The sequence below is a fragment of the Chrysemys picta genome, chromosome 14 (genome assembly GCF_011386835.1).
Source record: "Chrysemys picta bellii isolate R12L10 chromosome 14, ASM1138683v2, whole genome shotgun sequence".
NCBI classification, from domain to species: domain Eukaryota; kingdom Metazoa; phylum Chordata; order Testudines; family Emydidae; genus Chrysemys; species Chrysemys picta.
This window is the reverse complement of record NC_088804.1, coordinates 463967-486052: the sequence shown is the minus strand read 5'-3', so window position 1 is coordinate 486052 and position 22086 is coordinate 463967. Positions and strand designations below refer to the sequence as shown.

General features: G+C 45.9%; 1 protein-coding gene across 3 annotated transcripts in view; it reads right to left on the bottom strand.

Annotated features, from left to right (window-relative positions):
* Positions 1 to 22086, bottom strand: part of CFDP1 (craniofacial development protein 1) — a 125530-nt gene that overhangs the window by 70075 nt on the left and 33369 nt on the right. For all 3 annotated transcript variants that reach the window (XR_010592638.1, XM_042856468.2, XM_005313068.4), the window contains exon 5: positions 17589 to 17699. Coding sequence is in view for 2 of the 3 variants with exons in the window: in XM_042856468.2 (XP_042712402.1) it covers positions 17589 to 17699 (111 nt within the window). In the remaining variant the exon portion in view is untranslated. The remainder of the gene's footprint in view (positions 1 to 17588; positions 17700 to 22086) is intronic.

Below are 22086 nucleotides of genomic sequence, written 5' to 3'. Positions count from 1 at the left end.
GAACCTCATCAGGTTTCTTTTGGCCCAATCCTCTAATTTGTCTAGGTCCCTCTGTATCCTATCCCTACCCTCCAGCATATCTACCACTCCTCCCAGTTTAGTGTCATCTGCAAACTTGCTGAGGGTGCAGTTTACGCCATCCTCCAGATCATTAATGAAGATATTGAACAAAACCGGCCCCAGAACCGACCCTTGGGGCACTCCGCTTGAAACCGGCTGCCAACTAGACATGGAGCCATTGATCACTATCCGTTGAGCCCGACGATCTAGCCAGCTTTCTATCCACCTTATAGTCCATTCATCCAGCCCATACTTCTTTAACTTTGTGGCAAGAATACTGTGGGAGACCGTTATCAAACGCTTTGCTAAAGTCAAGGAATAACATGTCCATTGCTTTCCCCTCATCCACAGAGCCAGTTATCTAGTCATAGAAGGCAATTAGGTTAGTCAGGTATGACTTCCCTTTGGTGAATCCATGCTGACTGTTCCTGATCAATTTCCTCTCTTCCAGGTGCTTCAGAATTGATTCCTTGAGGACCTGCTCCATGATTTTTCCAGGGACTGAGGTGAGGCTGACTGGCCTGTAGTTCCCCGGATCCTCCTCCTTCCCTTTTTTTAAAGAAGGGCACTACATTAGCCTTTTTCCAGTCATTCAGGACCTCCCCCAATCGCCATGAGTTTTCAAAGATAATGGCCAATGGCTCTTCAATCACATCCACTAACTCCTTTAGCATCCCTGGATGCGGTGCATCCGGCCCCATGGACCTATGCTCATCCAGCTTTACTAAACAGTCCTGTACCACTTCTTTCTCCACACAGGACTGGTCACCTCCTCCCCATGCTGTGCTGCTCAGTGCAGTAGTCTGGGAGCTGACCTTGTTCGTTAAGACAGAGAGAAAAAAAGCATTGAGTACATTAGCTTTTTCCACATCCTCTGTCACTAGGTTGCCCCCCTCATTCAGTAAGAGGCCCACACTTTCTTTGACTTTTTACTTGTTGTCCACATACCTGAAGAAACCCTTCTTGTTACTCTTAACATCTCTTGCTAGCTGCAACTCCAAGTGTGATTTGGCCTTCCTGATTTTACTCCTGCATGCCTGAGCAATATTTTTATACTCCTCCCTGGTCATTTGTCCAATCTTCCACTTCTTGTAAGCTTCTTTTTTGTGTTTAAGATCAGCAAGGATTTCACTGTTAAGCCAAACTGGTTGCCTCCCATATTTACTATTCTTTCTACGCATCAGGATGGTTTGTTCCTGCAACCTCAATAAGGATTCTTTAAAATACAGCCAGCTCTCCTGGACTCCTTTCCCCCTCATGTTATTCTCCCAGAGGATCCTGCCCATCAGTTCCCTGAGAGAGTCAAAGTCTGCTTTTCTGAAGTCCAGGGTCCGTATTCTGCTGCTCTCCTTTCTTCCTTGTGTCAGGATCCTGAACTCAACCATCTCACAGACACTGCCTCCCAGGTTCCCATCCACTTTTGCTTCCCCTACTAATTCTTCCCTGTTTGTGAGCAGCAGGTCAAGAAGAGCTCTGCCCCTAGTTGGTTCCTCCAGCACTTGCACCAGGAAATTGTCCCCTACACTTTCCAAAAACTTCCTGGATTGTCTGTGCACTGCTGTATTTCTCTCCCAGCAGAGATCAGGGTGATTGAAGTCTCCCATGAGAACCAGGGCCTGTGATCTAGTAACTTCTGTTAGTTGCCAGAAGAAAGCCTCGTCCACCTCATCCCCCTGGTCTGGTGGTCTATAGCAGACTCCCACCACAACATCCCCCTTGTTGCTCACACTTCTAAACTTAATCCAGAGACTCTCAGGTTTTTCTGCAGTTTTATATCGGAGCTCTGAGCAGTCATACTGTTCTCTTACATACAATGCAACCTTATATACATACAACCTTTTCTGCCCTGCCTGTCCTTCCTGAACAGTTTATATCCATCCAGGACAGTACTCCAGTCATGTGAGTTATCCCACCAAGTCTCTGTTATTCCAATCACATCATAATTCCTTGACTGCACTGAAATGAATCACTGGGCTTCAATTCAGAAGTCTACCAACTCGCATCAGCCCTTCAAATCTTGCTTTGAGAAGCACTAGCTGATGTTGACATTTTATTGTTGCCGACTAATATAAAGACTAAATAAAAAGAAATGAAAAGGTTGCTAATTTTCAATGCTCATCTGTGCAGTTCGGTTTTATTTACTGCACTAGGGGATGTACATCAGTTCATCCAGAAGGCTTTAAGCCTAGTTTTCTTTACTTGCATGCTTCTGGATCAATGTCCTAACAGATAAAACACAAGATAAGGTATTAGTTGGTGTGCTACAGGCTGACACATCACACTAGGGAACAGGACGACCACCTCCTTATGCACCTATCTGAAATGTGCAGGAAAAACAAGCGACGTGATCACTGGGGCTTCAATTTGAGTGACATATGCTGGAAATCTCATGCTGCCAGTAGTAAAACATGCTTGGAATTTCTAAACATACTATAATATAATAGGACAATTTCCTAACTCAGAAAGTGTTGCAACCAACATGGGGGAATTCTCTATTAGATCAAGTCTTGACAGATAAAGAGGCACTGATCACAGAACTAAAAATGAATGGTAGCTTAGATACAAGGGATCATAGACTTGATCATATTTATGAAGAGCAAGCAGAATAAAGTTCAAACCAGTAAATATATATATTTGGTGCTTTGAAAGGGCTAATTTCACACAGCTGAAAACAATTATGAGCCAAATCAGCTGGCAGAAAGAATTTAAATCAGAAAAATGTGAACAGAAAAATATGAATGAGAATTGGCAATTGTTTACAAACACTTTTCTAGATGCCCAAAAAGCCACGATCGAGAAAGAAGGCTGTATTGGGTAAAATCTGACCAGGTTTAGAGAGGAAATGAAGGAAACTGTAAAAAAAAATTATATTTATAAAACAAATGGAAGAAAGGGGAAGTTGATAGTAATGAATATAAATCAAAATCCAGGAACTGTAGGAAACTGATAAAGGAAGCAAAGGGACACAAAGGGACCTATGGCTAGCACGGTTGAAGGAAATAGGAGAGTTTTTTAAGCATATTAGGAATAAAAATAATCTTGATAAAGGTATTGGACCATTACTAGATGGAAATGGTAAAATTACCCATAAAAATGTAGAAAAGGAAGAAGTGTTCAATAAATATTTCTGTTCTATATTTGGGGAAAAAACAGATGATGTATATTCTCATCATAAGGTTATGAAAACCCTCTTTCCATTCCACTATTATCTCTGGAGGATATTAAACAGCTGCTGCTAAAGTTAGACATTTTAAAATCAGCAGGTTCAGAGAACTTGCATCCAAGAGTTTTAAAATAATTGGCTGAGGAAATCACAGGACTGTTAATGTTGATTTTCAATAAGTCTTGGAACAATGGGGAAATCCCAGAAGACTGGAAGAAACCTAATGTTGTACCAATATTTAAAAAGGGTAAATAGAATGACCCAGGTAATTATAGGTCTGTCAGTTTGACATCGATCCCAGGCCAGATAATGGTGTGGCTGATATGGAAATTAAAGGAGGAGAATATAATTAATGCAAATCAACATGGGTTTATGAAAAATAGATCCTATCACACTAACTTGATATCTTTCTTTGTTGATAAGATTCAAGTTTGGTTGATGAAGGTAACAGTGTGGATATCTACTAAGATGTCTGTAAGGCATTTAACTTAGTACCACAAAAGGTTTTGATTAAAAAAACTAGATTATATTAACATGACACATTAACTGGATTAAAAACTGGCTAACTGATAGGCCTCAAAATGTTATTGTAAATGGGAAATCATTATCACACAGGTATGTTTACAGTGGGGTCCAACGGGGATCTGTTCTTGGCCCTACCCTATTTAATATTTTTATCAAGACCTGGAAGAAAACATAAAATTGTCACTGGTAAAGTTTGCAGATGACACAAAAATTGGGGGAGTGGTAAATAACGAAGAGGACAGGTCACTGATTGAGAGCGATCTGGACTGCCCAGCAAACTGGCAGAAGCAAATGTGTGTTTTATTGGGGTAAATGTAAATGTGTACATCTGGGAACAAAGATGGTAGGCCATACTTACAGGATGGGGGACTCTATCATGGGAAACAGCGATTCTGAAAAAGATATGGGAATTGTGGTAGATAATCATGCAACAATGTGGCCAAAGGGCTAATGCAATCCTGGCATGCATAAACAGAGGAATCTCAAGTAGGAGTAGAGAAGTTAGTTTACCTCTGTATTTGGCACTGGTGTGACAGACGCTGGAATACTGTGTCCAGTTCTGGTGTCCAAAATTCAAGAAGGGTGTTGAAAAATTGGAGAGGGATCAGAGAAGAGCCATGAGAATGATCAAAGGATTAGAAAATCGGCCCTATAGTGGTAGAATCAAGGAACTTAATCTATTTTAACAAAGAGAAGGGTAAGGGGTAGCTTGATTACAGTCTATAAATACCTACATGGGGAACAACTATTTAACAATGGGCTCTTCAGTCTAGCAGGGAAAGATATAACACGATCCAATGGCTAGAGGTTGAAGCTAGACAAATTCAGACTGGGAAATAGAGGATAAATTTTTGAGAGAGAGAGAGAGAGAGAGAGAGAGAGAGAGAGAGATTAACCATTGGAACAAGGTACCAAAGGTTGTGGTGAATTTTCCATCACTGGCAATTTTTAAATCAAGATAGGATGTTCTTTAAAAAGATCTCCTTTAGGCATTATTTTGGGGCAGTTCTCTGGCTTTTGTTATACAGGAGGTCAGACTAGATGATCACAATGGTCCTTCTGGCTTTCGAATCTATGAACTTATTACTTTTTTAAATGGTTGGTTACCTATTGTAGAACACCAGATTTCCCATGGATCTTGGGTGCACGGCACAACCATCAGCCTGATGCCCCAATGCTCATGAAGCATTATGCTACTCTGGACTGATTGCATCCCTCTCCCCCGCTTTGTGTTTTACCAGCACTTCATGTTCAGAACCCTTTATTCCTGCACACTCTGTGTTTCTAGACTTGTCATATAACACTGTATGTGCGTGTGAGTGACAGATCTGCACTTAAGGTGCGTATGAGAGATCTACTCGCACAACAGCATGACAGCTTGCTATGACACTGCCCTTCATGTAGGAGGGGGGACTAGATGAATCACTCCAGAGTTCACCCCTCCATGCTCAAGATGAGAAGTGTCACAGAAGATCAGCCATGGTTCATCCTCAAACACAGAGATAGTGATTTGGAGAGAAAGTTAAACAGGGAGAAACAAAGCAACGGGCCATTATGACGACACTGGTATAAATACAAATGTGTGACATGTGAATAAAACCCACCAGAACAAAGCTCAAGTATCCCCGCCTCCATTTCTTTCTCTTAGATATAAATAGATCCAGTTTTTGACAAAAGACATAACAAGAACCAGTGGTGGGTTCTCTGAACCAGCAAGTCAAACATCGTATCGCTGCAGATATCACAAGTCTGTGCAGGCATCCCCGGCTCTACCCCCAAGATAATGCCATGGGCTGGTGCTTAGAGCTTTTCCTCACAAGACTCTGCTCCTGGCGGGGATGGCAGGCACAGCTCCCCATTTAAAAAGATAATTTTTTGGCCGCTTCTCCAGAAATCGAATGACAGCTCCGAGGCCATGTGTGTGTATGGGAAGGGCCTGCATGTCCCGAGGCAGCATTACTGAACATTTAAAACGACTTCAGACTGAGACGTTTAAAACCCAGTATAGCTAACTAGAGGGGACATGCCAAAACTACAGTCAAGTCACTCAGGCAGTGACCTCACTTCAAACACGTTTAACGTGGCTTGGGACCATTCAGACCAGCTGGCTAGAGAGCGTCCGAGCTGCTTCGGGTCCCCTTCCAAGCACAGATAAGGCCTAAGCCTGAGTTTGCTGGCAACCTCTGGCCAGCAGGGCTGCAGAGCTCCCAGGGATCCAGAGGACACTCGAGGTCAGGCTCTGCTTAGCACTCTGCCCAGCTGCCCACCATCCGGTCCTACTTTGACTACAGAACAGTGCACTGAGATGTTTTTTCCTACATGGTACTTGGCTGTGAAATATGATGCGACCCCATAAACTCTAAATATACGGGCACCCTAAAAGAATCAGCTTTCCACACTGGCCTGAGAAGCATTCACTGTAAAGCCATCAATCTGGCTTACATTGCCAGGGCTATAGTTAATGGCTCTCCCCTGTAGTAAAATTACACACAACACAGGCCACATAAAACAAGCAGAGACCTTAGCTGGCAATCGCTGCTGCCCTGCAACGACAGCCTGTGGCTGTTGCATGGGGGGAAAATCATACAGCAAACGGTTTTTACAAGCACTGAATCCTACTGAGAGTCGCTTCAGAGTTTCTGGGGCAGCTGTGGTCTCGTCTCAGGCTCTTTCCATCAGCCGACTCTTGAGACAGAAAATCAGGAGACTGAATATTTGCAGTGGCTGATCTCTCACCATCCCACTCTCCTGGCTGTTAAAATCTAAGCGAGTGAAACCCCTAGAACAAGAGTGGCACATGCACAAGAAATAAACACATTTCTGCTTGAGTTTTTAAACCCAAGGCCCCTCACTTTATGCCACCCCCTAACCAGGGGCCAGAGCACAATTTGGATTTAGGTTCACAATCCAGTCAGCATCATCTTGTTGGCTCCTTAGGAACAATTCAGATAGAATCTCATGCCCAAGCAGGACATTCAGTTTGTTTATAGGCATTTGGATGGTGCTCTCCACCATGGCATTGCTTGCGGGAACATGCAGTGGCCTAGAATAACCCACAGGTCACTACGGTACTAGGATATTGGAAACTGTGCACATTCCCATCCCAGGCAGGAGTAGTCTGTGAACAGAAGTGGGTGGAAGAAGAGTCTGGGATCTAGCCAAATAACTTAGGATTGTTATGCTGGAGGTTGGGTGGCTCCTGGCAAGCACGTCTCATCTGCGGGCAGTCACAAAGGTCACTGAAACTGATGGCTATGTTATCTGGTTTCCTCTCACCTTAAATGTGGGAACAATTAAATGTCCCTTTGTTTAACGAGAGCTAAAACAATGGAAGCCACTGCACAAAGACTAGACTGAATGAAAACACAGGGTCTGGAGATTGATTTTGTTGCAGCTGTCTGTGTGGATGAAAAAGAAACCAAGAGCAGATGGAGAGAGCAACAGAAAGCCAAGAGAAAGCAGCCTGAAAACAGGAGAGAGCAAGCAAAGCTCTGGTACTGAGACCCAGAGAGAAAGCTGAAAGAAAGTTTTTGGGGCAGAGCTGGAAAGGCAGGCTTGGAGTTGTGAACAAGGAAACTGTTTCCTGTTGCTTGATCCTACTGTGTTCAGAGAATTAGGACTTTGTGTACATTCTTTGTAAATAAACAGGACTGCATCAGAGACAACAGTCAATTTCTCCTCCTAGTGGAGCACCCAAGTGGCCCCAAATGCTGGGTAACCATCTGGGCCAAGAGGAGCAATAGCATCTTTGTGCAACATCCTGGGTCCCTTCCCCCCAAACTTCCTCAGTGTTTTGGAACAATCAAAGAAGAGAATCCATCCCAAGCTTTACACTGAACCCCATATCTGTTAGGATGAGATTTCAAGGGAGCTAAGTCAGTGCTGTGTGGATACCCATGCGATGCAGACGCAATCAATAAAGCGTACAGAGTAGCAAGATATCACAGGTGATTTCAGGAACTCCCAGTTAACCTGGGATACAAGCCTACGTTTGAAAACAACCATGCCGTTCCATTAAGAAGGCAGAACACTCCTTAAAACAGCAGCGCTGTCCCAACCCAGAGCTTGCCCAGTGCTCGGGGAGCGGACACTTTTTACAGGAGCGGCTATAAAGAGATTTGTTTGCATTGAAAAAGAAGGATGAGGACAGACCGCCCCACAGCATCATTTGCTGCCTAAGACCAAGAAGCTCATGCTAATATTCTGCTACCCCATTGGAGGTTTAGGAAGAGAGCCAGGCAGATAAAGTACTCATTCCTCCAGGAGCAGAAAGAGATCCTATTCCCTGCCCTACAATCCAGCCTGGACCTATAGAGAACCACCACACATCCTGATCACACAGTGCTGGCCATGTGTAACTTCTCCTTTAAAGAATTCTCCAGAGTGCTCAAATGCAACAGCCATGTAACAGGAAAGAGAGGAAACAGAAAGCAGCGCTGGGTGACTTGGCTTGGTCTTTAGAGAAGGCCCAAAATGCCTGACGTATTTTTTACAAATCTATTTGCAGAGTCCATGTAATTCTCTAGAAGTGGCTTGGTTTCCAACACAAAGGCTCCAGCGCTCTTTCGACTGGGGAAAGTGAGAGAGAGAGAGCGAGCGTGTGTGTGTGGAAAATTTCCCACAATGCAATGGCCAGGCACTCATGGCCAGGCCTTCCAATAAAGCACCATGCACGTTTCAGGGAGGGAAAGGAACAGGGATCCATTCCAGCTTTCCATAGGGTTAGTCCAAACAGTGGGGAGGGAGAAGGGAAAAATACCATCACGGTGCTGTCTTAAAATAACTGCAACTCAAAAAAGCAAAAGGGCCTAGATTGTATGATCCATTGACAAGAGGCAGTGGGGAAATCTGAAGCCCAGTCTAGTGCATCAAGCAGAGATGGAAACCGAGACACCATGATTTGTATTACAGCAGCAACTAGAGGCCCTAACAGAGAGCAGGCCCCCAGACTGCTAGGTGCGGTACATACTGAGAAGCAGTCACTGCCCTGAAAGGCTTGCACTTCAAATAAACAGGGCAGTCAGAGGATGGCAAGATGGTATATACTGTAGGTTCTGCCTATAAGCAACCTCTCGGTTGCCAGCAGAAAGTTGCTATTAAGCGGAAATCAGGCCTGTAAGGCAGCAGCAGCCGGGGATGAAGCACGATGACATGCCTTCCCCAGGTGCAGCCCCTCTCACCACTACTGCCCTGCCCATAGCCTTCCCTGCCTTTACCTCCTGTATGGAGCCTGTGTGCAGGCAGGTTTCTGGGGCTGCAGCCCCAGATGGCAGCATTGGCAGGGGCGGAGCACTGGCTGCAGCCAGGTTTGCATGGCTGCAGCAAGGGAAGGCACATCCCAGCCCATTTGCCTGGCTGCAGCCCTGCAAACCGGCCTGCAGGGGATGCTCCACACGTCCCAGTGCTCCCTTCCCTGGTTGCAGCCTTGCAAACCTGCCTGCAGGTGAGGCCTTTCTTCCAAAAAATGTTGCTAATAAGCAACATGCAAGTGCCAATATCCGAATCCCATTAACATTAAAGTCAATGGGCCGGGATTGGTGCCCGGCAAAACGCTGTTAATATCCGGGCTACTATTAAGCAGAACCTACTGTAGTCAGGCAGGTGTATAGCATTGTACAGATGGGGAACTGAGACACAGGGATTAAGTGACCTGTCCACGGCACTCTGTGGCAGAGCTGAGAACTGACACAGATCTCCCAAGGCCCAATCCAGTCCCCAAACCACACGATCCATACAGAGCTCCCATGCACCAGTTGCTCTATCAGATCGCCTTGAACAACTGTTCCACCCGCTGCACCGAGACGGTTGGATGGTGTAAAGATGGTCATGCTGTGTGCCAGCCATCATGCAATCAAACAGTAGGATCGGTTTAGAAAGCATCCCTTTCGCCCCTCTCCCAAGCCAGTTTAATATCCTCCTCTTTCATGAGCTCACACCTCCACTCCCTTGCAAAGCTTCTCCAAGTTAGCAGCAGAGGCAGGGACAGAGTTCCTTAAGTGCCGGAAAGGTCAGCCTGCCTCTAGCCAGGAGGGGGGAAATTAAGGCTGTTGGCAGAATTCCCACTGGCTTTGCATTAGGAAAGCCATGAGATGAAATCTACAGCAGCCTTTTCTTTTTCATTTTTAACCCCTACATCGCTGCCAAACGTACTCCAAATAGCTTCCAAAGTATTACAGCTGATCACCCATCGGAACACAAGCATCATGGCATGCTGCACACCACACCCCCAGCAGCATGGCATGGTGGAAAAGCTCCCCTCCAATCAGAGAGAGCTTCCCATTTGGGAGCCCCCTTGGCTATAGGAATAGAGGGACACATTTACTTTGCCTTTTTACACTCACTGCAGGTCTGGGATCTCCCGTCAGCCTTCCTGTAGCTTTTGGGAAAAGGGAAACCATTCACATTATTAAACTGAACCAGGGCCAAGTCCCCTTGGCCATTTCATATATTTCAATCTACCGCAGGCCAGCAATCAATAAAGGTTGGTAGCATCAAACAGCTGCTTGGACGCTTATGTGAAGCTTGCTGGGGAGTCTCAGTCTTGGAGTCTATGCTGTGCACATCACTAACCGAACAGGCTCTTCAGCAGAGGTGCTCCAGGAAAATTAATTCCCCGCTGAGTTCTAGCAGCAGGCCCCTCCAGATCAGGACTGAGGCATGCTGGCAGAGGGAAGCTTGCGCCCAAGCTGTACTTGTTACCTAGCTCAACAGAGGGGCTGTTAACATGGCAACTATCCCCAGCAGTAAATCTGCTTTAACGAGCAGAGCATCAGCAGTTCCAGATGCTTGGCAACAGACCTGATGGGCTGAGACCCCAAAGTGTTAGGAAGGGTTTGAAAGTGCTCACTCAGATGGGAAGGGAGAAGCCAGCACTTGTAGCCAACAAGTTTCACAACTCAACCCAAGAAGCCAACTTCATTCAAAATGCCACCCGAGCCAACTTGATCAGTTCCATTTTCTAAACCTGTAGCCATCAGGAGAGAGTAAAACCCTGGATGCAAATCAAACGTGCAGAGAACAAGCAGACTTGACAATGTCACCTACCCAGTGCTCTCTATGCCAGGCTATCTACATTCCAACAGGGAAGAGAAGGAATTCAAGGCAAAGAACATTTGGTGGAGTGCTAGATATGCTGCAGTCAAAGATGTCCCTTTATCACACTACGGCGCAGCTTCTCCCTCTCTTAACCCAGTTTATATTCCGAGAGGGAGGACAGGATTGATGTGGCTTCCTGTTATCCAAAAGGCTCCCAGACATTAATTGGAGGAAAGCAGAATGTATAACATTATCTTCCTGTGAAGGAAATATGCACCATGTCCATAAGGAAAGAGGCACTACAAAAGCAGAACAGACTGCATCACCACCTTGGTGGAGACACCCTAAGCCATGTCAATTTGAAACAAAGACACTATTAGCACCCAACTGCCAGTGCCATGCTTTAACCATTAGGCACTGCTTTCCCTCACTTCCCATTCCAATACGGCAATGCCCAGCACGGGAAGATACAGGAGGCTCCCTCTGCATGTTTGCAAATGGTCCAGAATAAAAATACAGCCAGCTCCATTAGCAGCTGGTTTCCACCACAGTTCTCAGAGAGAGAGAAATGCACGTGACACAGGAGATGGAAGTAGAGGAGAGCAGGCTTCTCGGAACCCCTGCTGCCTGGAGGGAAAACTGCCCCCCAACTTTCATCAGAGAACTATCAAAGGACCCAGTTTGGAGGGGGTTGTTTGTATTTTATAAGACAGATGCTTTAGAGAGTTTAAGTCCTCAAATAGCTGAGATTCCATTCTGCTGAGCTCAGACAAGAGTAGGAAAAGAAACAGCTGATCCCAGTTAGCCTGGTCTGGGGAACCTCCTCAGGCCGATCAAGGCAAAGAAATACAATGAGGCATGGAGCAGCCTGGGCTCTGCTAAGCCAAAGTTAACCCCCACCACACACTTGCGAAAGTGGCAGTGGGGCAGGGCGCCAGGGGGCCATATTCTCATCTCACCCTGCTGTGACTCAGGCATCACTCCATCCAAGCGGGTGGAGTTTTACCTATTCCGCACATGGGCAAGAGAGAGGAGACTGAGGATCTGTGATCTCCCTCTTGGAGGAAGATGTTGGCTGCATTCTTTGCTTTGAGCCCAATGTACCAAACACAAAGGAGGGGAAGCAAGAGAGCTCTCCAAACTCAGCGGCTCCCCTCCCCCAGTTTTCCCGCAGTCCTGAGAAAATGCTTAATGGCAACCCCGCAGTGGGAACTGGGGGGTGGGGGGGAGGAGATCCTGAACAATAACTTGGCCCAGTTAGTAGTCTCAGCTAGGGCGAGTCCTGTGCAGTGCTAGCAGACTCAGCTCCCGGTGACTTCAACGGGGGATGCTCAAGGGGTCATGCTGCTTGGAATGCCCTAAACAAGATAATAAGGCAGCTGCACCCTTGTTTAGTCAAGCTGATGACACCCGTTCTTTCCCAGCCTTTAAATGCTGTTCCTTCCATGGCAATTAATCTCAATGTAATAAACAAAAGTGTAACATTAAAAAACAATAGCCCTGGTGGATCAAAGAGGAGTCAGTCAAGAAATCAATAGTCAGCAGAAGCTAACAAGGAATAATTAGAAAGTGCCCAGGGAGATGCAAAGAAATAACAATGACAATAATAAAAACAGACCAGAGACCTGTATAGAGCTCGCTCCATTGGAAAAGCCAATACCACATTGAAAATAGTTAATCTTCCAGACCCAAGTGGAATTAATAAGAAATATGTAAAACTAGCTGTGGGGCACAAGTCGCACCCTGGCAGCCTCACCTCATTATGAGAAGAAAAATATATATGTCATGTACTATTCGCCTCCAGACAGTTGGCACCAGTGCAAGGAGCCAGGATTTCTCATCCTAGCCGGGAGTATACTGCCCCCTAGAGCACAGCCAGGGCACCGGGGAGAAGCACAGGCAAGGTTCTTGAAATTGTTAGTGAGGACTCAGCTGTGCAATTACATAGTGCACTATTAAAAAGAAAATCAAGTCCAAGCAAGCTGAGCAATTCGTCCTCTGTGCTACTGTGATGGTTACAGGCAGACCTTCTTTTTCACTCCTCACTGGCGAGCTCTGTCACCCCTAAATGACTGACAGCTCAGCATCAACCCCAAGCACACAGGAATCAGGTGTTCAGAAGAAAGGAGGCAAATCAAGCTGCTGTGAAATCAGCAAAGTGTTCCAGGCAAACCATAGCATGTGGTAGCCATGAGGCACAGCATTCTTTTGCTGCTCCAGTTTTAATGGTGTAGTAGCACTGGCCTCCTTAACCAACATCCACTCTGAAAATGGATGTGCTCAAACTGCTGCACATCCTCCGTAGCAGACTGGCAGAGACCAAGATCCTGGGAACACAGGACTCTTTTGTTGAGGAACTGCAGGCTCAGGTGCTAAAATGCTCCATTAAGACCCAGAGGAATTACTTCTGAGCTATGAGGAGGATTGAGTCCAATTAACTCCAACCAGGATCTAAAGGAGGCTGATGCGCATCTCTAGGCAGAGGAGCCCTGGAAAGAAACCCTAGGAACAGCCCCGCTTGGGGAGCAAGTTTAGCTGAGGTTTATGGGGGTTGGGATGCAGCCCACTCACATCCTCCCAGAAAGAGTCCCACAGCTGCTCCTCCCACTACCTTTAAGGCTGATGAGGAAACAAGGCCTGACAGCACTTCTGCTGGGATGCGGCCACATGGCCCAGTGGCAGGCAGGGGAGTCAGCATTACCCATCGCAGTACTGCTCGGATGGCAATCACCTGTGCAGTGGTTTTCCCCCTCCATGTTTCTAAAAGCAAAGGGCAGACTCTCCTCAGGCCAATGAAGAACTGGCTGAAGCAAACAGGGAGATCAAAGGTTGTGGGAGAAAAGCGTTTGACCGGAAAAGAACTTACTGGGCAGGTATTTCTCTGGCCTTTGCTCTTATTGAAGATCCTCGTGTTTGGGTAGGAGTCACATAGTTTCAGCATCTCTTTCAGCCTGATCCTGCAACGAGGTCACAACCCCGCGAGCCAAATCCAGCTCTTGATGCTAACGTGCATCCCTCCCATTGAAGTCAATGGGAGTGGCACCAGCCTGCTTCAAAGGTGGATTTTACCCTGTGTTCCTGTCAGCCCGTAAAGCAAAAAGGCCTGGGAGGTCACAAACCCAGCACTGTAATTAAACAGGGAGGGCACAGCTGGGTTGAGAGAACAAGCCCTTCTTTAATGACAAACAGCTTTGGTAATAAACAAACATGAGAACAAAGCTGGTGGAAAATCCCTTGCCCCTTCCTGGCTTACGTTCAGCCCAAGTACAAACATCTCCCCCCAGCCCCTTTTCAAATCAAATACACTGATTAAAGCAAAATCAAACTTACTAGAGTGAGGAAATTCAGAGTGGAAGCAACTTTGCTCCTTAACCAAGGGGCGCAGATCAAGCAGCATGGATGGCTGCCTATAAGGAGGGGGGAAGGAAGATACAAGAAAGCATCGGGGCACACATATTAGGGAATGATCTTTCTCAGTCTTTCGCTGAACTCCCTTGGTTTGAAGTCAATGATTCCAGCAGCCTGTGTGGAGGTTCCTCCAGCTTCATTTTATGTCCTCATTACCTTGCATACTGAAGGGCTTTTTTAAGAGAGTGGAGTACTCATGCTATAGACCACAAAGGCTCTACTGTGTCACCAAGGACTACTAGGGACTAGCTAAGCGTGCATGTTATTGACTAGACAGACTGTAATGGCTTCCCCAGTGCGAGCTCAGATGCACAGCAGTAAGAAATACTGCAGGAAAAACAATGCGGCTTTTTGGCATGGCATTTTATGGCTGAGAGCCTTTGCCCAATTTTAGTGATGGCAAATAAATGCTGACAGCTGGAAGGCCTTCTTAATGCTAGCTGACGCTTGTGGCGGTGACCGTAAATTCTAACAAACTAGCACCGCAATGGTAATGCAACCAGGTAAGTGGTGTAAAGTGGTAGTCTGATTTGCCAGCAAATCACTAATGAATATCACCGGGGGCATCCATGCAATCGTCTGTAATCGTAGTTTAGAAGCCAGGGGGTCATTGTGGGACAACTCTAATGCATCGGGACTGCAATAAGGAAGAGGCTGGGAAGCATCGGATCTATGGGAACCAAAGAGAAGGGCTCCCGGGGACTGACCTTGTGAACAAACTCTGCTGAGGGAACAGGGTTGGTTGCCTTTTATTCCTGGCTTTAATTAAAGCCCAGTGTTTAGTTTGCTCCTCTCCAGAACTGCTCCCTTCCTCCGCCCCCCTCCCAAACCATTGCTTTTTATAGCACGTCTGGTGTGGATGTCAAGCGTGACAGAAATGTATTTTCAGCTCCAAGTGTCCCTTCCCCAGGACCAGTTAGTTACCAGGGCTTGCTAAGGTGGAGATGAGAACAGGATGTTTGATTTTGCTACCATTGCTTTCCTGGATTACTTCAAGCTGTTTAGATAAAGGAAAATAAATAAATATGGGGCAGGCTGGCTGCATGCAGAATCAAAACAAACTGCTTGCAGGATGAGGGAGGAAAAGCCTACAGAAAATCCACTCTTCGTTATTATAACTATCTTACACTTCAGGGGTCTAAAAGTACAATCCAGTCAAAGAGCAGATCATTTCACAACCGACACATACTCCTCTTTGGGATCATTGATCAGTTACTGGATCTCTGAAGGCTCCAACAACAGCACAACTTTAATTACTGAGGATTTGTATATCAGTAGCTTCTAGAGACATTAGTCAATATCAGGGCCCCACTGTGCTAGGTGATGTAATACACAAGGGGCAGATAGTCCCTGCCCCAAAGAGCTCACAGTGTGCTAAACAGACCAGACAAAGGGCCATGTTATCATCTTCAACCAGACTGCTCCTTTCCTCGCACACAGAGCTTTCATGTCAGAGCGGTCTGGAGATCCTCACTCCAGAAACACAGAGTCAGTGCCCAGACACTAGCTGAGCTCAGTGTCTGGAAACTGAGCGCATTTTTTAACGTATAGGTGCCTTATTCCGGCTTAAAGACACAAATCGGGCCTGTTAGTAATTTTCTTACCTGAAAGTACATTGGCTGGTTTCCAAACTGGGAGCAGAATTCTCTGAAGCACGTTTACCTTTGTGCTTAAAGGAAAGAGTCCCAATGGATGGTCAGAGCAAACGCACCAGGATGGATTATCCCCAGTGACATGTACAAAGAAATTCACGTACAGTAAAAGTCTACTGGGAAGCCTGCTTAGAGCAGCATGATATTAGGATATCATAGCAGTGCCCACTGGGCCTGTAACAGACTTGCATAGACTGACTTTGCAACAGTCTAGCGCCCTTTGATTTTTTTCTACTTGAGCTCATTCCAAACACTGAACTAAACAAAGCCCCACAATATTATGCATTTGACATCATGACAGTATGCCGTAGGGCTTAAAGTGTTTTGGGGCATACACACCAGCGAAGGGGATGTCAGAAGTGCTTTTGTCTGTGTCAAGTCATTAGGCTGTGCCACAAACTGCTGGTCGGCAGCTAAATGTTACTCTACAACGCCAGACCACGCATGACATGCCTCCCCTCCCTGGCACGCTGCCACCCAACTCGACAACCTCAGTTCATGTTTTCAGCAAGCTGTTCCTGGTCTCTTCACTCAACTGGGCAGGGGTCTAGTGATAGGCAACTGGCCCTACTTCATTCACTCCAGAAGCAGAATGTTTTAAAGGAGTGCACTCATTACTCACTCAATATATTTGTGTGGGGTGCTAAGACTTCTGGGGGCATGATCCTTTGCGCTACAATAAACTGAGTCACATTACACATTATTGCAAAGTGTATTGTGAGAGAACTTGTCTGTCCTTTCTTGGCACTCAGGGGGAATTGTGGGGAGGCAGTGCAGGAGTTGCTAATCTGTGCCCACCCTGCACACTTCTTATGTTAACAGCTGACAAGTTGTGCTCACTTGAGCCCTGTATCTCCTGACAGGCAGCCAACTTGAGTTCAAAGCACCCACATTCTAGTGAAGGGTGCATGTGTGTGGACAGGATTCAAGTTAGAGGCAACCCTTAACCCGAGTTAACTTTGTTGTGAAGACTGCCCTACATGACAAGCACGCTACTCCAGGATTCTGTCACAAGTGACAATACTAAGCTTATATACACATTCATTCCTCTAAGGACCAGACTCATCCAAGGAGCATTAGTCCTCATAATGGTCTATGTTTACATTTCCCCAATTTAGCTAACGGGCAAGACAATATTCAGACAGAGAATTTCAGAGTGACGATCCAGCTGCAGATGCTGAAGAACTCAAGCTCTACCAGTTAATATCAGAATTAACTCACAGCAAGAAACTGTCCTTTCAAACCCGCTTTAGGCTGATGAAATAACAATGTAGTGGTTTTCATTCTACCCACATTCCGATCAAACTCATTATAGGTCTCTTCAAACACAAAGAGATGGCTTAGGCCTAGAAAAAAAACCCCAATAGAACGTGGAAGCATCTCTTTTGTGCCCTAGCTAGGCTGCCCTGAGTTTTTCAAGTCGTTCATAAGGACGAGTGTCACCGATCCATGGAGTGGATCTGACAGTCCCTTCAGACCTTTAACATCACCTGTTGGGTCGAGATGATGTAAGAACAGAATTAGAGCCTGATCCTGAGAAACTACTCAGGTCCTACTGAGTCCTGGGAGTTGTGCATGCTCAGCACCTCACAGACTCAGGTCTCCAGCACTCAGTCCTGCCCACTGAAGTCGATGCAAAGCTTCCTTTGGCTTTAACAGCACAGGGTTGGGCCTTACTCACCAAGTGGGGCTCCCTCCTCCCCACAAACTCAGGCACCCTCTGGATGTAAAACACATGCACTCACCCAGAGACTGTCGGAAGGGAAGTAGGAGCCACTAGCTGCGGTTTCTCCTTCTCTTGCTGCTTCAGAAAGGATTTGGCTTCTTTTGAGGCAGCATCCACTTCTTTAGTCACCCTGTGGCATGGGAGAGACAAAACCATGTCAAAGTCAAAGTCAAAGCAGAGACTCACACAGAATGTGAATCAGAGATCCAGCAAGGGAGCACAGAAAATATCTGTATCAAAGGCGACACTGGGCCACATGGATTGTGTTAATTCCCCTTCTATTAACCACTGCAGGCGGAATCAGCATGTCTTGTTGAGATCCCATTCCAGTTGCAAACTGTCTGTATTCATGTCATAATGAAATGATAGCAAATTAGAGCTAACGGGGCTTTAAAAATGAACAGAAATATTTTTGTTCATTCAAACAGGCCCATCTCGCCAGAAGCTACTGAATACCCCAAATGGGTCACTGGAGGCAAATCTGTTCTTTAATTGGGTGCTTGATTTCCTCATTTGCTGGTCTTCTGTGATAGCATCTCTCCCACCCACACTTCCCAACCAACAATGGACTGGGCTGGCGACTACCCGTGACTGATGCTGGAGCAGAGAACATGTCTCTAGCGACCACACTCCGACTTAATGCTGAAAGCAGAAATTTGCTACAATTTTCTAGCTGCTATTTTTGTTTCAGGCCTAGAGGATACAAAATATTGAACTTATTAAAAAAAAAAAGTCAGCATTGCATCTGCTATGGATGAATACAAATATTAGAAAGAAAATATCCAGAAAACTACTCTAGAATGAATCATTCAAAATATCCAGCTACTTTAGCCTCCTCATTTTGGCTGCCTTCCCCTAGCAATGTGTGTTTCAGGCACTCAGCTGCTCCTAATGAGCTTGTCCTGTTTTTTCAAACTAAAAGCCTCACTCCCTTATACAAAAGCTAAAGCCTCTCACAACCCCCTTGCAGTTCAGCATCCACAGCCTGAAAACACCCTAAAGAAAGCGGTGTGCCCCCATGCCGCCAATCACTGCTCCCTTTGGACAGCCTCAGCCCCACCCACCGCCAGACCTCACCTCCATTCATTCCATTTGCTGGATCTGCCGGCTGAGCAATCTCATTTTCAGGTCAACACAAAGGCTGGTTCTCTCGGAAAGTGACTGTGTAAAAATCTCTTCCTCTGATTTCTAAGACCTGCTCCCTGGCAAAATCCAGATCCACCGCTGCTAACTTTTTATTCCTCATAACCCTGCTGAGCCAATGCAGCTATGAAGAGCAAGCTGGAGCCTATTAGGTCCCTACATGGGACATGAAACAATTGCTGACTATAGACTCAGACCTGAAGATTATTGTGATCATCTAGCCTGACCTGAGCATCGCAGGCCACAGAACCTCACCCACCCACTACTGTAATTGATCCATAACTTCTGGCTGAGTTACTGACATCCTCAAATCTTGATTTAAAAACTGCAAGTTACAGAGAATACACTCTAGTTCAAACCAGCGAGTGACCCTGCCCCACGCTGCAGAGGAAGGTGATAACCCCCCAGGGTCCCTGCCAATCTGACCTGGGGGGAAATTCCTTCGCAACCCCAAATATGGCGATCAGTTAGATCCTGAGCACTTCAACAAGGCCCACCATCTAGACACCTGTGAAAGAATTTTCTGTAGTAACTTAGAGCCCTCCACATCTAATGTCCCATCTCTGGCCGTTGGGGTTATTTGCTACTAGCAGTTGCAGACTGCCTAAAATGGCATGCATCCCATCTCATCATGCCATCCCCTTCATAAACTTATCAGTCTTAAAACAAGCTAGGTTTTTTGTCCCCACTGCTCCCCTTGGGAGGCTGTTCCAGAACCTCACTCCTATGATGGTTAGACACTTTCATCTAATTTCAAGCCTAAAATTGTTAATGGCCATTTCCACATTCTCTCTATTTGTTCTTGTGCCCATATTCGCCCTTAACTTAAATAACTTCTCTCCCTCTCTGGTGTTTATGCCTCTGATGTATTTATAGAGAGCCATCATATCTCCCCATAGCCATCGTTTGGTTAGGCTAAACCAGCCAAGCTCTTTGAGTCTTCTCTAGTAAGGTAGGCTTTCTTTTCCTCAGATCATCCTAGCAGCCCTTCTTTGCACCTATTCCAGTTTGAGTTCACCTTTCTTAAACCTGGGAGCCCAGAACTGCACACAGTATTCCAAGTGAGGTCTCACCAGTGCCTTGTATAATGGTACCAACATTTCCCTGTCTCTACTGGAAATACCTCACTTGATGCATTCTATGACTGCGCATCACATTGACATCTAATAGTCATCCTGTGATCAACCCATACACCCAGGTCTTTCTCCCTCTCTGTCACTTCCAACTGATATGTTCCCAGCTTATAGCAAAAATTCTTGTTCTTAGTCCCTAAGTGCATGCCCTTCAACTATTAAATTTCATCCCATATCTATTATTCCAGTTTTCAAGATCCTCCAGATCTTCTCGGATGACATTCCGATCCTCCTCCATATTGGCAATACCTCCAACTTTGCATAATCCCCAAATTTTATTAGCACAGTCCCACTTTTCATGGGAAGGTCATTAATGAAAATGTTAAATAAGACTGATCCCTGAAGAACTTCACTAATAAGCTGCCTCCAGCCCAACAGTTTCCCTTTCAGTATGACCTGTTGTAGTCTCTCCTTTAACCTATGTTCCAATCCGTTACACCAGAGCACATCAAAGGAATGCAATGAGGTTACACAGGGGTCACTGAGGTCAGAATCTGTAACCATTTATTACAGTTGATGTGCGAGAGGAAAACCCAGCCTAACTCTCAGATCCTTGGATAAGTTTCCAAGACTGGCAGTGAGAAAAATGTTTTCGACTTGTTGACTTAGAGACATTGACAGGGGAACAGATGATGAATTCCCACAGTGCTGTTTATACAGTCAACATTCAGCGACAACAGCACTTCAAGGCCAGCAGGAAGTGATAAGGTGAGGGGATGAAGGAAAAAGACCTTCATCTTCTTCCCTGAAGCCCAAATATGGAGGGAAAGGAATGTTGAAAAGTAAATTAACATCTGTGCTAATTGATTCTTGCCCCAGCCTTGTTCATTCAGTGCAGAAAGAAGAGATTAGCTTCATTTTAGCTTTGCCACCTGCATTTCCAATGGGCAGCAGTCATGTGGACTGAAGTCCGTTTCAAAGCAAGGAACATTTAGAAGCGTTTGCAGATCACATTGAAAGGGGAAAAATTAATTCAGGAAGAAGCAAAATCCTTGTTACAGCAGCGTTACAATTTAGAACATCCAGAACACGCTGCTCATGCACAGCCCTCAGAGATAATGTTCATGTCGTGCTGTATTTATATACCAACGGTTATTGTACTTTTCATTAATTTCATTAGACAGAATAAACTCATCGCCTTTATGTGGCAATTAGCTGGAACTCCCCAAGGAGGCCTATCAGCGGTCGATGCCGGCCTCAGATTAAAACCATCACAGGGTCTATTTTTAAATGCACCAGCTTGGGGAAGTGGCTCAATTCCTCTCACTGCTGTGCAGCAAAATAGGCTCTTGTGCATTTTGCACAAAGATGACAGCTCATGTAGACACTCTCCTGGCTGTTATCAGCCCCGCACATGCTTTCACCAAGTCCTGAAGCATGCCTCCAAGGCATAAAGACAGTGACAAACAGCCATGAGAAACATCAAAGCAACCGAAGGGATACAGGAGTTCAAGAGACATGGAACGGAACTCTACGGAACTCTGCGGCTCTAGGCCCCCTGTTCTCCAATCTGCCAGGGGAGCTTTCCGCTGGGGAGCCAAACTAGCTGTTCAACTCCTTTCTGGAACTTGATAGCCTTGGCCTGGGGAAGACGGCAAACAGAGAGCAGCAGTCTGGGAATAAAGCAAGGGTTACAGGAGGAAAATTGGAACTGGAGCATGCCACTATTAACTCTGTATGCTCCAATCAAGAATAATGGCCCATAAGCTCTTTGGAGCAGGGACAGCATCCCTACAATAAGTTTGTACAGCATCTAGCATAATGAGACACTGATCCTGATTGACCCCCATCACTCACAATCTTTACTGGATTTATCCTCATTTGCACCCATGAAGCAGGGCAACCCTATTACCCCATTATACAGATGAGGAATGGAGGCACAGAGAGACTAAGTGACTTGCCCAAGGTCACCCAGGCAGTCAGCAACAGAGGAGAGAAGTGAACCCAGGTCTGCCAAGTCCTAGGTTAGCGTACCTAATAATAGCAGTGATTGCATGGGAGCGTATGGTTGCTTTGAGTAGATCCTCTCCTACTGGTGCTGCCTTCAACGACACACAATTGGGAAACAGCTCATAATATTCTGCACATCTGGAGCTCTTTTTCTCAGGCAGTGCGCCAGCATTTAACCTCACAACCCCAGTGAGCACTCGGTAATGCTGAGCGAACTGCAGTGCACAGGATAAGCCACAGTACATGCCCAAGGTCACAGAGCCAGGAACAGCACCCAAGAGTCCTGGCACC